Source organism: Maniola hyperantus, chromosome 13, assembly GCF_902806685.2.
Source record: "Maniola hyperantus chromosome 13, iAphHyp1.2, whole genome shotgun sequence".
In the NCBI taxonomy this organism is placed as follows: Eukaryota; Metazoa; Arthropoda; class Insecta; order Lepidoptera; family Nymphalidae; genus Maniola; species Maniola hyperantus.
Genome location: NC_048548.1, coordinates 12,461,078 through 12,476,800, shown reverse-complemented (window position 1 = coordinate 12,476,800; position 15,723 = coordinate 12,461,078). Strand labels below are relative to the sequence as shown.

The 15,723-nt window shown below is 35.7% G+C and overlaps 1 protein-coding gene across 4 annotated transcripts in view; it reads left to right on the top strand.

The window, feature by feature from the left end:
• The window catches only part of stv (BAG domain-containing protein starvin), a 36,434-nt gene that overhangs the window by 14,407 nt on the left and 6,304 nt on the right, over positions 1-15,723 (top strand). The window contains exon 1 of one of the 4 annotated variants that reach the window (XM_034974826.2): positions 5,653-5,817. The exons of the other annotated variants lie outside the window; for them this stretch is intronic. Coding sequence (XP_034830717.1) covers positions 5,767-5,817 — 51 coding nt within the window. The 5' untranslated portion in view covers positions 5,653-5,766. Of the gene's footprint in view, positions 1-5,652; positions 5,818-15,723 lie in introns of those variants that run through there. 4 annotated transcript variants of the gene reach the window in all.

Genomic DNA, 15,723 nt, shown 5'->3' with positions numbered 1-15,723 from the left:
TTTCATTTATTACTGTAACCGAGCAAAAACTGGTCAGATAACGATCTCAACTGTTTTATGATGTAGTATGTACCACTTGCTTCTAATTTGTATCTACTGTCATAACCCTGTCAAATAGCCGTTAGAAATCCTGCCATCTTACCAGCATCGCAGCATGATATTAGTGTAGCCAAGCGATTCAACCTCATACGAGTTACTCTTACGGATCTCTAGGCTAACACGAGTACATCATTATTGAGCTCTTGCACCCTATCATTGTATATCATGAAAGCGCAAACCATTTAAATTTTGATCAATCCATTGTTTGTTATTAAATCCAACCACCTTACTTACCAGCATCAGCATGATATTAGTATAGCCAAGCAATTCATCTCTAGGCTAACTAAATCATTACTGAGCTCTTGCGCCCATCTTGCATGAAAGCGCAAACCGGTTAAAGATAAATTTGGATCAATCCATTGTTTGTTATTGCACAATTTGCTATACTGTTTCCGGTCCATATTACACAATTTGAAATCGTGTCTCCGCCCTGCAGCGGAGCACGGCACCACCTACGTGTTGTCAGAGTGGCCCAGTTAATTTGTTTATAGTTTCGATATTAACCCTGAGGTATTTCAGTTTTAGAATGGTTTTGCCGTCTTATACAGATTTGTGCTTCTTAGAAATAACTTCTTTGCACTTTACAAAAGATAGACAGTTTTATTTACATACACGTCTTAAAATAATTTTGATTAACGCAAATCCCGTAACGTATGACACATTCCCGGTTTATCATAAGAAACTTCTTGCTTTTTCGCACTTCATTTATCCAATGATAACATTATCATGTAGACAGATGATGTTTAAATTTTTGGTGTACCAAAATTGGCACCATTATCAAAGAAAAGGCACTGGCTAAATTGGGAGCATCCAGTATTTGTTGTGGGTTTAATACTAAGCTTATTTCTCTATCCTTGTTAAGTTGTTCATGTCATTAATGAAGAGATAAATTGTAGGCTTCAGTCAAAACTGAAGTACAAAGCTTTACATAGAGATGGTCAAAATCCAAATTGGCTTACATTTTCATACGGCCTCGTGATCCTTTCACCGTTACTAAAATTAGCAACATCATTGACAGCTCAAAGTGCATTTCCTAACTCATCTTAAACGATGTTATTACATGCTCGTCGATACGCTTGTAGCATTTAATTATATCGTTCATTGTATGCCCACCCATCTTCGATTTGATATGCTCTTTGCATATGCCGAGCGGTTCAACGACCGTTCATTAGCCATTGATCGGTGCCAAAACATGCCAGCTGATCGATGGTACACCGTACAACATGTGTGTAAACATGCAGGTCGATTGCATTATGATTTTGACATTACTGTAATTTCAAATGTTGTCTGAATTTATGGAATTGTTGTTGCAACAATGCATTTTAGCGAATAGTGAGAGTGTCGCTGGATGTCTACCAATCTAAGGTGATTCCGATAATCATATTTTGTACCTGTCAACATGTCAAGTTTCAGGCAGCCACCTCTGATTGGTCCGAATTATTGACTAATGCACAATAACAGCAAGAATACCTTAAATTCAGTCAATCACAACTTACGGTTGCAGCAGTATTATCATCACAACAGCTTTCATGTTTCATGCTAAGGGGGCAGATGTTAAATAATACTCCATTAATTAATTACACATAAAACTAAAGGACGTGGATTTTACGTATTTTGGAAGACCCTTTATTTAATAATCACTGAGAAATAATTTCTTCTTGATGTAGTCAAATATCCAATTGAGAACCGCCTCCTTTTTTTGAAGTCGGTTAAAAATAGGTAAGTCGGTTAAAAATATTAATTTATTCTCGCCACGTAAAGTGAACGGAAATGGAAAAGAATCCCTGGGGCCATGGAGTCTTAGTGCTAAAAATTTTTTACGAGACATTTCACCGCGATTAATAGCCTCAACTGGTGACAGAAGGGCTGGCTCATTTTTTGCGCAGCGGATCAGCCTGGCTGTCCAGCGCGGAAATGCAGCCAGTATTCTTGGCACCATTCCACGCGGTCATGATTTATATAGTAATTAGATAAGGCTAGCCTTAAGTTTTATTGTATTAAAAAAAAAATAGTAAAAAAAAAAAAAAAAAAAAAAAAAAAAAAAAAAAAAAAAAAAAAAAAAAAAAAAAAAAAAAAAAAAAAAAAAAAAAAAAAAAAAAAGAATCCGAAATGTCCTTTGATTTTAGTGATTTATAATTTTTTATCTGTAATGTGAATCGAGAAATGATACTTATCAGATAAAATATCATCGAGGGTCATTGAAATATTCGGTTACTGTCACAGATATCCACAGTCCGTGTTCGATAGAGCGTAAATAATTTATCGGCGAGTCCTTTTGTCATCTGCTGCCTGTTGCGCCGGAACGGGTTACCGTTTAGGTACATTTTTTGTATGAGGTTTTGGCCTTTCCTTTTTTATTTACAATTAGATTACCATACTTGGCCAGCGTGGTAGACTATGCCTTTCTCACTCTGAGAGAAGACTCGAGCTCTGTAGTGAGCGAGCGATGGGTTGATCATGATGACTTATGAACGCAGCTGGTCTGTGTTGATCAAAAAAGTTCCAATAGGAGTTAGAACCTATAATGTGATGCCCGCAACTTGGGGTTGAATCCGTGGATTTAGGTTTTTTCAAAGATTTAGTGGGGTCCACTTTACAGAGAGAACCTTCATGGTAAATCTCAATTTAGGACCCTGCAGTTTGAGCTGTAGGTATTGTCGATATATCAGTCAGTCCTATCCTTTAATAAATTATAAGACTCGTGGATGAATCATCATATTTTTTATGCCATTACAAATATTTTCATGCTATGTACGAGTTGTATGACCGATTAAAACTGGCTGATACATTTGATGGACGTCGAATTGATAGTGCGGGCCGGTCTAAAAATAATGGCATTATACAAACACGCGGAAGAAGACCGTTAGAATGCAGAACGGATCATTAATGATTTTGTAACCCGGAGATTAGTTCTGTTTCGTAGAATCCGTTTGGATTCTTTTTTTTAATTTATTGTACCACAGAATATTCAGTTAAGTAGATTAAAATACACAAATCGCCATTCTCTGGAAACTGTAGAAGTTTATATGAGGATGGCGAAAATACAGGACTATGTCCTGTCATATTAACACCAGGTGAGATTGCAGTCAAGGGCTAACTTGTGTCTGAATTAAAAAAAACCGGCCAAGTGCGAGTCAGACTCGCGCAACGAGGGTTCCGTAATTCAGTCGTATTTTTTTGACATTTTGCATGATAATTCAAAAACTATGATGCATAAAAATAAATAAAAATCAGTTTTAGATTGCACAGGTGAAGACCTTTCATATGATACCCCACTTGATATAGTTATCTTACTTAGAACATTGAAAATACTAATTATTAGTTCATGACCACAATTTAATTTTTTTTGTGTGATGGAACCACAAATTCACGGTTTTCAGATTTTTTCCCTAATGCCAGCTACAAGGTCTACCTACCTGCCAAATTTCATGATTCCAGGTCAACGGGAAGTACCCTGTACCCTGAAGGTTTCTTGACAGACAGACAGACAACAAAGTGATCCTATAAGGGTTCCGTTTTTCCTTTTGAGATACGGAACCCTAAAAATTAGAACCGACGAAACACACAGCTTTACGCAAGTCGACCAGTGATATGATATACTTTAGTAAGTCTATGAAGTAGACAGATTAAATAGAATTGGTCCTATAAAGGAGTGCTTGCTCAATTAGTTTTGTTTCGTACAGTGAAGTTTAAAATTTGTGTTGAAACTCTTACCAATCATAATATTCTTTATTTGTTTATGAATTTCGTTGCTAACTCAGTAGGTACTTTTTCTAAACTCTTTGAAATCGCCAAAAGTTTGTCAGTTGATTGCTTCTGAAAATTTATGTTTTCGTCTATTAGGAAATATTTATAAATTATAACAGGTGTTCGAACAAACTTTTCCAAGCTTTTTTTGATCATCAAGTTTGTCCGTTGGTACCGATTCTAAAACTTTCTCAATTTCCGTCGGCTTTTTGTCGACAGAAACAGCTGCATTCCAAGCATGCCAGGTGGTAAAGCCATTACAAACAAACAGCTTGTAAACTGTAAAGGCTTGCTTGAATGCAGAATATTTAATATTTAATTGTATTTGTTCTTTAATAAATTGTTCAATGTAATGTAAAATGTAAAATGTTCTTGTAAACGATTTATTTTGTTTTAAAGGCTGTGTTTGGAAAATAAGGTTTTATAGCTTTATTTATTTATTTATTTTTATTTTTCATGTACCAAAATTGTAGTTACAAAGTAATAATACATAGAGATCGGTACTTTACATAGTGAGCGATAAAAGCTTAGTGGTCAAGACATCGGTTTTCTTGTCGGGGAGTCGGCGGTTCGATCCCGAGTCCCGAGAACGCACCTCTAACTTTGCTGTAACGGTGAAAGAAAGCAACGTGAGGAAATCTACATGCATGAAAGTTCTCCATAATGTTCTCAAAGGTGTATGACGTCTCCCAATTCACACTTGAATGCCCAAACCCTTCTCACTCTAAGATGAGACCCGTGCTCATTAGTAAGCCGGCGATGGGTTGATCATGATGATGATAATAGAGATCGGTGACTTGTTATTAGTTTTGTAATGTTTGCGCAAAAAAAGCAAACAGCGAAAAAAATCCTTAAGAGCCATTGAAAATTATGTGAAGGATGAAATTTTAAACAAATTTGCAAAATATAGGCACTGCCATTCCGTTGTCGTCTTATCACCAATATGTAAACAAATTTTTGCGCAAATGATTCACATTTTGTTTGCTGAAATTAAATAAACTCGACATTCTCTGTTATTGTAACACCTGTTGTATAAGTAGTATTATTTCTTAACGTCCAAATAATCTGATGTGGACTATAGATATAGAATCCATAATTAATGGACTACACAAATTTCAACCCTCTATTTCACCCCTTAGAGTTTAAGACTACATACCTATTTATGATAATATTTACCACAGTGTAACCATAATGGAAAATTGGAAAACGCGCGTAGTTTTAATTCCCACACAGCGCAAGTCCAAAGTCAATGCAGTGCTGCTATTGGTATATTCAGACGCGATGAAAATTGAAATACATTGCTGTATTTTCTACATAGAATATTAAATTGCTCATTATTTACTTCGAAGCAGCAATGTACAACGCTAAATCGTTACGATCATGTCTCGAAGTCTTTCATTACTCACTACACATTATGAAATTCACTGCCTCTTTTTCGCCCATAAAAATTTTGCGTACATTATTGCTGTATTTCTTTTTACTAATATAAATTCGACCATACATTATTTACTTCGAAGCAGCAATGTAAACTTAACACGCTCAATCAATACGGCCACGCCAAAGACCGGTCTTTCATTGCTTACTACCTGTCTTCATGGCATGATGAAATACACTACCGCTTTTTCAGCCATGAAAATAAGTTTACGTACATTATTTAGTACTAAAACAGCAATGTACGTCGCTAAATCAGTATGGCCATGCCATCGCTGAAAGCTCGATAGAACGGCAAGTCCACACTTCTCTCGAACAGTCGGGAAACTTCGAGAATTTGGCACGTCTATATAAATACGTCGACCGGCTCTCTACCAGTTTAGTTGTTATTGAAATACAGTGAAGAGAGTGTTTTATACTGCGATTAACTTTTGTTTACGAAGTGTTGTGTATGTGATATATACATTCCAGTGTTTTATTATTGAAAGTATGGAATCACCTGTTGTTTTGGATAAACCACCTGAATATCATGGGAATGAGGTAGGTCTTACTCCTAGAACATTTATTATTTAATAAATAAAACAATAACTATGTAAATAATTTTAATATACAAATAAAAATAAAAATTATGTAGGTTTCAATAAATACATATTTTATTTAAGAAAATAATATTGATTTAACAGATGGTACGAAAGTTGGAATTATGTTAGATTCGAATCCAAAAAAGAACAGATGTTTACTGACAATAAACTTTAGTAACGCTTAAAAGTTTTATTGCTAAAGTTATTTTCAATTTATTAAGCTATAAAAAATTGGTTTTTCGATGATAAATTATTAGCCTCCAAAGTTTATATAAAATAAACCACTTTGAAAGTGGTCCTTCCATTTAAGGAATGCCGCAACAATGAAAAGATTTTTAGGGCATCTCAGATACGCCCATGCTTTTTATCTTCTGCTGTATATTAAAAGAGTAATACTTCCTAAACATCCATATTTAGGGTTTTGGAAATTTGTCAAGTAACAGAGCAAGCACGATGAGTCAGACTCTTTAAATATTCATCGGCATTGAGGAAACCATTAACCTTAAAGGTAACATAAAACATGAAAAACTTGACTCAAAGACAATTAATTTATTACAGACTGATTATATTTGCAACGCGTTGTTCTCTCATTTAGCATTTAAATCCGCTTCATAAAGGTTAATTAATGACTAATTACGAGTCTTTGTATTCAAATGTATTGATAAGGGATGTGAATTGTAATTATGTACAAGTGTAGTAGTAAGTTCGATCTTCAATCTGTACGCATTTTGTCAATAAAATAGTTAAATTCTGTTTGAGGTCAAAGTTGTTTGAGATTTAGGGGGAACCTTTGAAAAAATCAAGACATGATCTTGAAAGTTCATAAGAGTTTATTACGTCATGTAGGCTAAAGATTAGACACAATAAAAGCCGGTGGAGATCCAGTTTTATATCAATTATCCCGCTTCTGAATTTTTTTCTTCTTTTTACCCGATTACGGCAATGCCAAAAGGAAGGGTACGTATGTATGTATGTATCTATGTGTGTTCCACTGTAGCGGCTCAACTACTGGGCCGATTTTGATAAATGAGGTGTCCATTGATTTGTTGTTATGGTCCGGGTGACATAGGCTACATTTTATAAAATCAATCTGACGGATGTTACATCCAAAAAAGTGGGGGTCTTTAAAATCTTTTTGCTACTGTATCGAGTGGGATGTCAAATGAAAGAGAGAGAAAATACTGAGTTCATAAATATAAATATAGTATACTATTTAAATATACCAAGCGACAGAAACCCAATTTTACTATAATATTTCAGCGTTTATTAAGACAATTGTAGTCGGGTTTTAGTTGTGAAGTTAAAAAATTCTGTTTGAGGTTTGAGGTGAAAATTGTTTGAGATTTAGAAGGAACATTTGAATATTCAAGACAAACTTGATCTTGAAAGCCCAAAAGAGTTTTTACATGTAGGTAGAGATTAGGCACAATTTAAAGGCCGGTAGGAATGCAATTTTTATAACAATTATCCCACTTCTGAAATTTTACTTCTTTTGAGTATTTGTATTTGTATTTACTTATTTATTAAAGAAGAATATTTATAGGTAAGTAACGTCTATCGATTTTTCGAATTATGTGCCCTGCCCATTGTCATTGCAGCTTCGTAATCCATTGAGTTATGTCGGTTACTCTGGTTCTCCTACAGACCTCTCATTTCTGATTTAAATCACGTAGAGAATTTTTTATTTCCTCTCTCTTTAATTCTCTCCATGCTTTAGGAAACTCGCAATGGTCCCGATTATTATCATTGATATCTGATGATCAGAATTTAGAAATTGAGCCTTTTTTTCTCGTAGCCGGTTACAGATATCCATGATCCAAATAGAGAGAAGTATAAACTTTTCAAATACTTTTGAATCGTCGACTTCCAATCCGCACTTGGCCTAGCGTGGTGAACTATGGTCAAACCATTATCATTCCGAGAGCATCATCATTCTAAGTGAGCTGGCGATGGGTTGATGATGAGGAAAGGGTTCGTTATTATTATTCACAGCGACCCATGCCCATGCCATGTAAACGTCACACTGGCCGTGAGTCAGCATCGCACGCGCAGCTGTTATCGTAGCGCCATTTATAGATGTGTGCTCTTCAATAAATAAACATTATTTTCCACCTATGCGGCCTTAGCTTTACTAACGAGGCCACACGCACAGACCAAATAGAAAGCCTGCTTTTTAAATATAGACAGGTCTTATCACACTGTTTATACACTCTAAGACTGTAATGGGCACTGCAAGGATATGCGATTCTTTTCTTCAAATTCAACCTAGAAAAAAACGGGCCGAATTGAGAACCACCTTCTTTTTGGAAGTCGGTTAATTACTGTTTCATTTACATCTAAAAATTGTCTGGCATATCTTTTATTATGAGTACAAAGTGACTTTTCACGCGCCGTTAAAGCTTTATGTGTCTGTTTGTCTTTGTACTTTAGGCTGTAGATTAGGTGCTGGTAAGTTTTGAAAACGTTTCTCTTCCTGGCTGTCGCCGATGGTTCCTTTATTTTGTGTGTTGAAAATTGATGTGTGTAAAGCATGTAAAGGTCCGTTAACGTTACGAAGATAGAATTGAGGTTTTTATAAGTCCGGTTTTTGCCTTCCATTAAATTTTGTTTTATGGCGCGCGCTTGCACCAAACGGGCGCAATTTACTTGGCCAATGTCGTGTGGATGTCAGGCTGTCACATCACTGTCAATGCCAATATTTGGAACCGATCCTTATGCCATTCTCAACATTTGCTCTTGTAAAGAACACCTTGTTTTGTCGCACCTACCGTCTATTTAGATTAGTTTTACCCATACACTATTAACATCATTTCTTTCCTTTTATATACTCCCTCATTTCTTCGCTCTCTAGAATTAAATTGCATAATTTGCATTTTCTTCTGCGATAAACATATCTTAATCTTTAATTGCTTTCTGACTCAAACGTCCATTTATAGTTCCTGCTGTGGAAGATAATTCCGCGCCTGCGTAATTTAACATTTAAGTGCTGCTCCAAATACAGCACAATAATGATAGCAAGGCGCCGGACTTGTGTACAAAATTGATCCTCGATATTTTAACCCCAGTGACCTACCTAGTCTTTACGTCCAAAATTCTTCAGTGCTTGAAGACCAAAGTCTTCGATCAGTGCGTGTTGCCAGTGATGACATAATATGGATTCAAGACATAGTCGCTAACTATGGGCCTCACAAGAAAGCTCAGACTCACTCAGCGGGCGATGAAGAGAGCTATACCTGGAGCTCTCTACGTGATCAAGTCAGAAATGAGGAGATCCGAACCAGAGTATCCGACATAGCTCAACGGGTTTGCGAAGCTGAAGTCATTGGACGTCTGTCGGTTGACGATGATGATGGTCATGAATCATGATATATACCAGGATTTAGGCATGATTTAGGGTACAGTAACTAGGTCGTATTTGTGCACGTTTTCGTCTACATTCGAAGCTATTGCTTCCCCTGTAACTTCGTAACAATGTGAGAAAATCTAACACTCTCTGATGAGTGATGACAATACAATAATATCATACAATACATACCATCCATCCAGCTACAAACGATCCACCATCATACTACCAGTTACCATCGAGCTAAGTACCTATGTTGACTCTAATGACTTACAGTCAAAAAAGAGTATACAATTCTTGGCAAAAATAACAACATTATTACCGTGACATTGCTAAGCTTATCGACAGATTACAGATTGTAGATTGATAACATGTTAGCGGCCGTTAGATTCCTTTGGTAGATAACGTTTTATGATTATTTTAGGAAAGAACGTGTTTGTTTATTTTCTTAACTTTTATTTATGTTAAGCACTTAAATAAAAGTTTGTTTTTATGCTGACTATTAAAGCTTTATTTATGTTAAAGTTATCTTATTTATATTAAAGTTATTTTCAATGATAATGAGTCTCAGTATTTTATTTATCGTAATCAGGAAATTGCACCAACTCCGTACTTGTCGACTCGAATTATCGATAACCTCCTTCACTATTTAAATAATATTTGTCTTTAGCATTGCATTTGTACTTATTTTTTTGTCGATAATGATCATAAAATAATTTTCCATTGTCATTTTGGATGTCATTCATTTCCTTATCACTTACGCCTCCGTCTAGCCTTAATATTTAATCAATTATTATTTCGAAATTGTCTTTGGTTCATAAACCTTGTATTTTAGGTTCATTTTAACTTACTAAATAGGTACTTAGGTCTCGTAATCTTATTATATTAACTAAACCTAACTTATGTTCGGCTTGCGTTGCAATGGGACTCATGTCCTGCCCCCTTTAAACACTTTATTTTATTTATTCATTTACTAAAGTATATAACTCGCCAACTTTACATATTCTATGCCACTCACGTTTGGGTGATATAAAAGGCGGTCACTGAAAATTAGCGTTGGGGCGTCTGGTACCTCAGATATTAGCTATAGAGGTTTGTGTCTGAGGGGCCCGACGTCTCAACACAAGCTGAGTGGCCTACCTGTTCGAGGTGTTGCACTGCTGTACAGAACGATATTGCCTACACCATGTACCACCTATATACCTCGAATAAACATAATTCTATTCTATTCTATTCTATCACCGATTCAGTACCAGTGTCAGTACGTTGATGATACTAAGTCAGAAATCTTGATAACTACTGTAGGTACAAAGTTTTATATTATGGTTTGAACTTTGAACTCTGATATTAAACGAATGAACACGTCAAATTCATGTTAAAATATTAGATATGGATAAGACGATAATCACTTATATCTGCCTATTACTGTGGCTAAGCCCGCTTCCATCTTAGACTGCATCATCACTTACCACCAGGTGAGATCGCAGTCAAGGGCTAATCTCCCTTTGGTACGGTCGAGCCTACAGACCGCTTCCGTACAAGGTAGCACCCTTACAACTTTGCTCTTTGTTCTACCTTTCCCCTATATTACCTCAAAATTAAAACAGAAAACCAGTTCTATCAATCTACGCTTCAGGTAAACGAATATAACTTTTATATAACATGGGATGATGTCACCGCTATTTCGCTTAGATGGTAAAATATCGACAACAAAAACGCAACGTTTTAAGCGAGCGCGGTGCGTCACATCTCGCCGCCTACATGGTAAATGCAAATACGGTATGACAACGAGAAATCGTTCCGAGATTACTTGTTACTTCTTTATTAGTACGGCCATATAATACATATAAAAGCATAGACTGACTGACTTACTTATTATAGAAGATTTTGTATTTATAAGGTTTTCTCTATAACGTAGACCCTCTCTAAGAAAGGGTTTTTAAATTATTTTCTATCTTTCTCTCTCAGAGCTCTGAGTCCTTTAAATAATGGTTGGAGTTTTCGTGAGATAATAATGCAGTGGCTTCAAAATTCTTCCGCATGCGACTCTAAGTCTAGTCTCTACTAATTCGAGTACGCTGAGGTTTACGATTATATTATTGTCAGATTTTAGTGGTAACTGAGACCAATAGGTCAACTTACTCTTCGAGCTACTACGGAAGAAAGGAGTCCGTTCATCACTTAACTATGTACTGACTTGGGTCTGCATTCTTTTAACCGGCGAAACCGACTGATATGCGCAGTTCCAACAAGACCACACGTCTCGCGTGATTTTTTTTAAAGTCACTATACCCATCACAATAGAAATAAATATTGAAAGATTTATTTATTCAAACGTGATTTTGAACATTAAGTGAATATACCACTGGTTCACAATGCTCTTCCTACCGAAAAGAACCAGTAAAAAAACTTGGCAATTTTCGGTATAGATTAGGTAAAGACAGCAAACATGAAATTAAAACCTACCTAACATGAAATTAAAACCTACCTGAAATAACCACAGCGTTCGTAAAAATACACTGATGAATATAAAATACGGTATGAAAACGAGATAACGTTCGAGATTACTTTATTAATGCGGCCATAATCACCGGATATGTAGCTTATGCCTTATACGCCTTGCACAGCTCGACTCCTGTCGTTCACTTATTAGCCTCATTATCGCGACAGAGACGAAGACAAATGATAATTGGCGCAGTTTCCTTTTTATTGTTATTAATTCGATTACTCTTGTCTTCATATAAATCACAATCTGTAGTGGTAGCAATTGCAAGATCATGTTTAATTTACTCATTAAAATTTTATAAACTTGTGCAATTCTTTATGTAAAATTTTACTCGGGGGTTCGATTCAAATTGTTTAGTTCAATATGTGTAACAATTTGAAGTTGGATAAGGCTTTTAAGAGGAACTATAGGCTTAAAGATATTAATGTTTCTTACATTTATATTTACTTTTCAAGATGGTCGTGCAGCCTTGACCTAAATGTAGTTATTTTTGTTTTTTCCTCTTCTGTGTTTTTCTTTTCGATTTTGCATATTGAATGTGTTTCTATCGTAAGTATATTTTAACCATTATGGTACATGATTTCATATTAAATTGCATGTGGGTGGTGTGCTGTATTATATTTCCGACAACAATTGTATTGGTTAAATAACGAAGGTTGATCAAATCTGCAAGTGGAGTTTGATTTTTAAAGAACGCTAGTCTGCTTCTGTTGTCATCATTATCAGAAGCATTTTTATTTTAATAATATTATTAAAATATTTGAAATATATACTACAGTGCCACCAACTTATATTGTGTTCAGGTGACAGGGTCGCTAATGGAGAATTCGGTATTGCTATTTTATTTAAACCACCAAGAATAAATTTAATTAGAATTTCTTTAACATATATATATATCTTAATATCTTGCAATACTAGCTTATCATATTATCTACACTAATATTATAAAGAGGAAAACTTTGTTTGTTTGTTTGTTTGTTTGTACTGAATAGGCTCAAAAACTACTGGACCGATTTTAAAAATTCTTTCACCATTCGAAAGCTACATTATCCACGAGTAACATAGGCTATATTTTATTTTGGAAAAAAATAGGGTTCCGTAAGATATTTGGGTTTTTCGGACACAAGGTGTAAAAAATCAACCAGAAAAGTTACTTATTTTGCGTACGCTGCCTAAACTATAAAAGATAGAACCATAAAATGTTCTAATTAATTGTAGATCTTATAAATATCTACAAAAAAGTCCGCGACACACTATACCCATCTATGTCGAGTGAGGCACAGCAACCATTTTTTTATTTAAAAATCTTGATTTTTTTTGGACTACATTTAAACGCGTTTATTTTACTCATGCTATTAATCCTTATCAAAATAAATGATTTCATCACTAAGAACAGTTTATGGAGATAATATTTGGTCTTTGAATGATTAAAATTGGACGTTTGGTTTTGAAGTTATGGCGAAATTAAAATATTACGATTTCTGCTGCACGGCCCGTTGTCTACACTTCTACACTATATATAATATAATCTACATCTACACTAATAGTATAAAGAGGAAAACTTTGTTTGTTTGTTTGTTTGTACTGAATAGGCTCAAAAACTATTGGACCGATTTTAAAAATTCTTTCACCATTCGAAAGCTACATTATCCACGAGTAACATAGGCTATATTTTATTTTGGAAAAAAATAGGGTTCCGTAAGATATTTTATTATATAAAGAGGTAATTTTTTTTTTTTTTTTTTTTTTTTATGTTCTTTATTTCAGGCAAAATGTACCCATATTTATAATGTCGTTAAGTTTGTTTGTAGGGGGTAATCTTTAGAACTACTGAACCGATTTTAAAAATTCTTTCACCAGTAGAAAGCTACATTATTCCTGAGTGACATAGGCTATACGGGATCTTTAAAAACCTAAATCTACGCGGGCGAAGCCGCGGGGATCAGCTAGTAGCTTAATATATTGCAATACCAGCTGATGCCCGTGACTTCGTCAGCGTGGATTTTGAAATGGTGGTTTTGAATAGATATCAATCATTCGCTTGAAAGCCTTCTGCACATATTAATGAATTAGCTCTATGGTCTTCTGCCACAATTTCTACTGTCCTTAATAATATTACATCAATCAATCTTGAAGACGCTTGTTCATTTCTTAAACGCTGTCATAAGTCAAGAGTAATTTTAATATCACCAAGTCTGCAATTGGCAATTCCTTGAGATTACGATAGTAAGTTAATTCCTCCCCTTTTGTAATTTGATGTCTTTATATTGTCATTGTATCAATGATGCTCCATCCATCATTTCAGTACCTGCTTCTTTTATTGCGTTAGTAGCTAACTACTACGTCTCGCCGTTTTATGATTCGCGAAGTTTGACGATCATTGAATGGTCATTGACTTATCGTTTTGCGTATTTTTTTGAAGCTGTCTACGTCGTATTCTATTAACACTATAATTTTACACCTCCTCAGAAGTCGTCGTTTCTGTTTCTCAATACTTTGTTAGTTCTTGCTACGATGCGAAAGATATTTCAAACTAAGCGTGGGCTTTCTTTCTTTGCGATTTTACGTGAACAATGATGTAATGCCATATAAATACGGCTTTCTCATTCCCCCGCAGTGAGGTGTTAAATTGTTTATGCGTACCTACGCATTTTATTTTAAACTGCTTTGCTTTGCGTCTTTCTTTTCGACCGAAAATTGAGAATGTTGAATTGAAATTTTAACTTTGATCTATCGGTGAATTTTGGTTTATTTTGGTTCTTGGAAGGGAAAGCTTCTAAAATCTACTCAGTGACCATCCTCGGTATCACTACCCATATTATAAATGCGAAAGTGTGTTTGTTTGTTGGTTTGTCCTTCAATCACGTCTCAACGGAGCAACGGATTGACGTGATTTTTTGCATGGCTATAGTCAAAGACCTAGAGAGTGACATAGGCTACTTTTATCCCGGAAAATAAAAGAGTTCCCATGGGATTTTTAAAAACCTAAATCCAAGCGCACTAAGTCGCGGACATCAGCTATTATGACATACATCTCAAAGCCCTTTAGGATCGTCCTGAAAATATCGTGCTACTTCATCAACTACCATCGCCACTAGTCTTCTTCTTCGTTGCTGCCCACTTTGCCCGCTCTTGAGCATCCGATTTACGCAGTTTACTGGCTGTCAAGTCTGCGTTCACGAAGTCCAGCCAGCGCTTTCTTGGACGCTCTCGGGATTCGGGATTTCGGAATCGGAAACGAGGGACGGCGATATTGAGACATCTATTACCGACGCGACGTAGCTTTGTGGTAGCGTACCATCTGAGACGGGCCTCTTGTACCTAAGTTGCAACTTGTTAGTTGTCAGTTGTCACCGATGTCACGGAGACTGACACCCTATTCACAAACGTTGCTTCATTGAGTATAGCAGCAACGCTATAATAAGTACGATGCTTGCGGCGGATGTGAACAAAGATGATTTTGTTTTGATGCTTGTTGCACTTCTTGCGCACGAGGCATGATCGAACTTAAACTTAAGCTTAAGTAATCTTTTAGTTTGAAGACTTGTCCCACTTTTGTTTTGTTGTGTTGAACACTTTGCTATTTTCTAGTACTATTATTATTGATCATAAGCCCCCTCTATTGCTGACGTCGTAACCATTCAGGAGTGCCACGTGTTTCTATTAGTTGTTATTGCATCCGTCGTAGTTCCAGACGACGCAACGCGGACGGCAGGTGACGCAGCAACTTTTTATCCGTTTCACCTACACGCGCTGATGTCATCTGTGCAATCAACAGATTAAATAATAAAATAACAATCGTGATTCGGCCGCGTTGACTTGTTCGATTTATGCACAACAGAACACGTAGACCCGTATGTCCTTAAATTTCTTGAAATTTCTCTAGAGGGGCAATTGAAATTACTCAATTCTAGAATTTAGTCATTAATGATATATTGCCATACCTACCTGAAAGCAGCAATGTTGCTCCTTATAGAGGAACATGGATCAGTATAGAACTAGGCTACATTAATGCT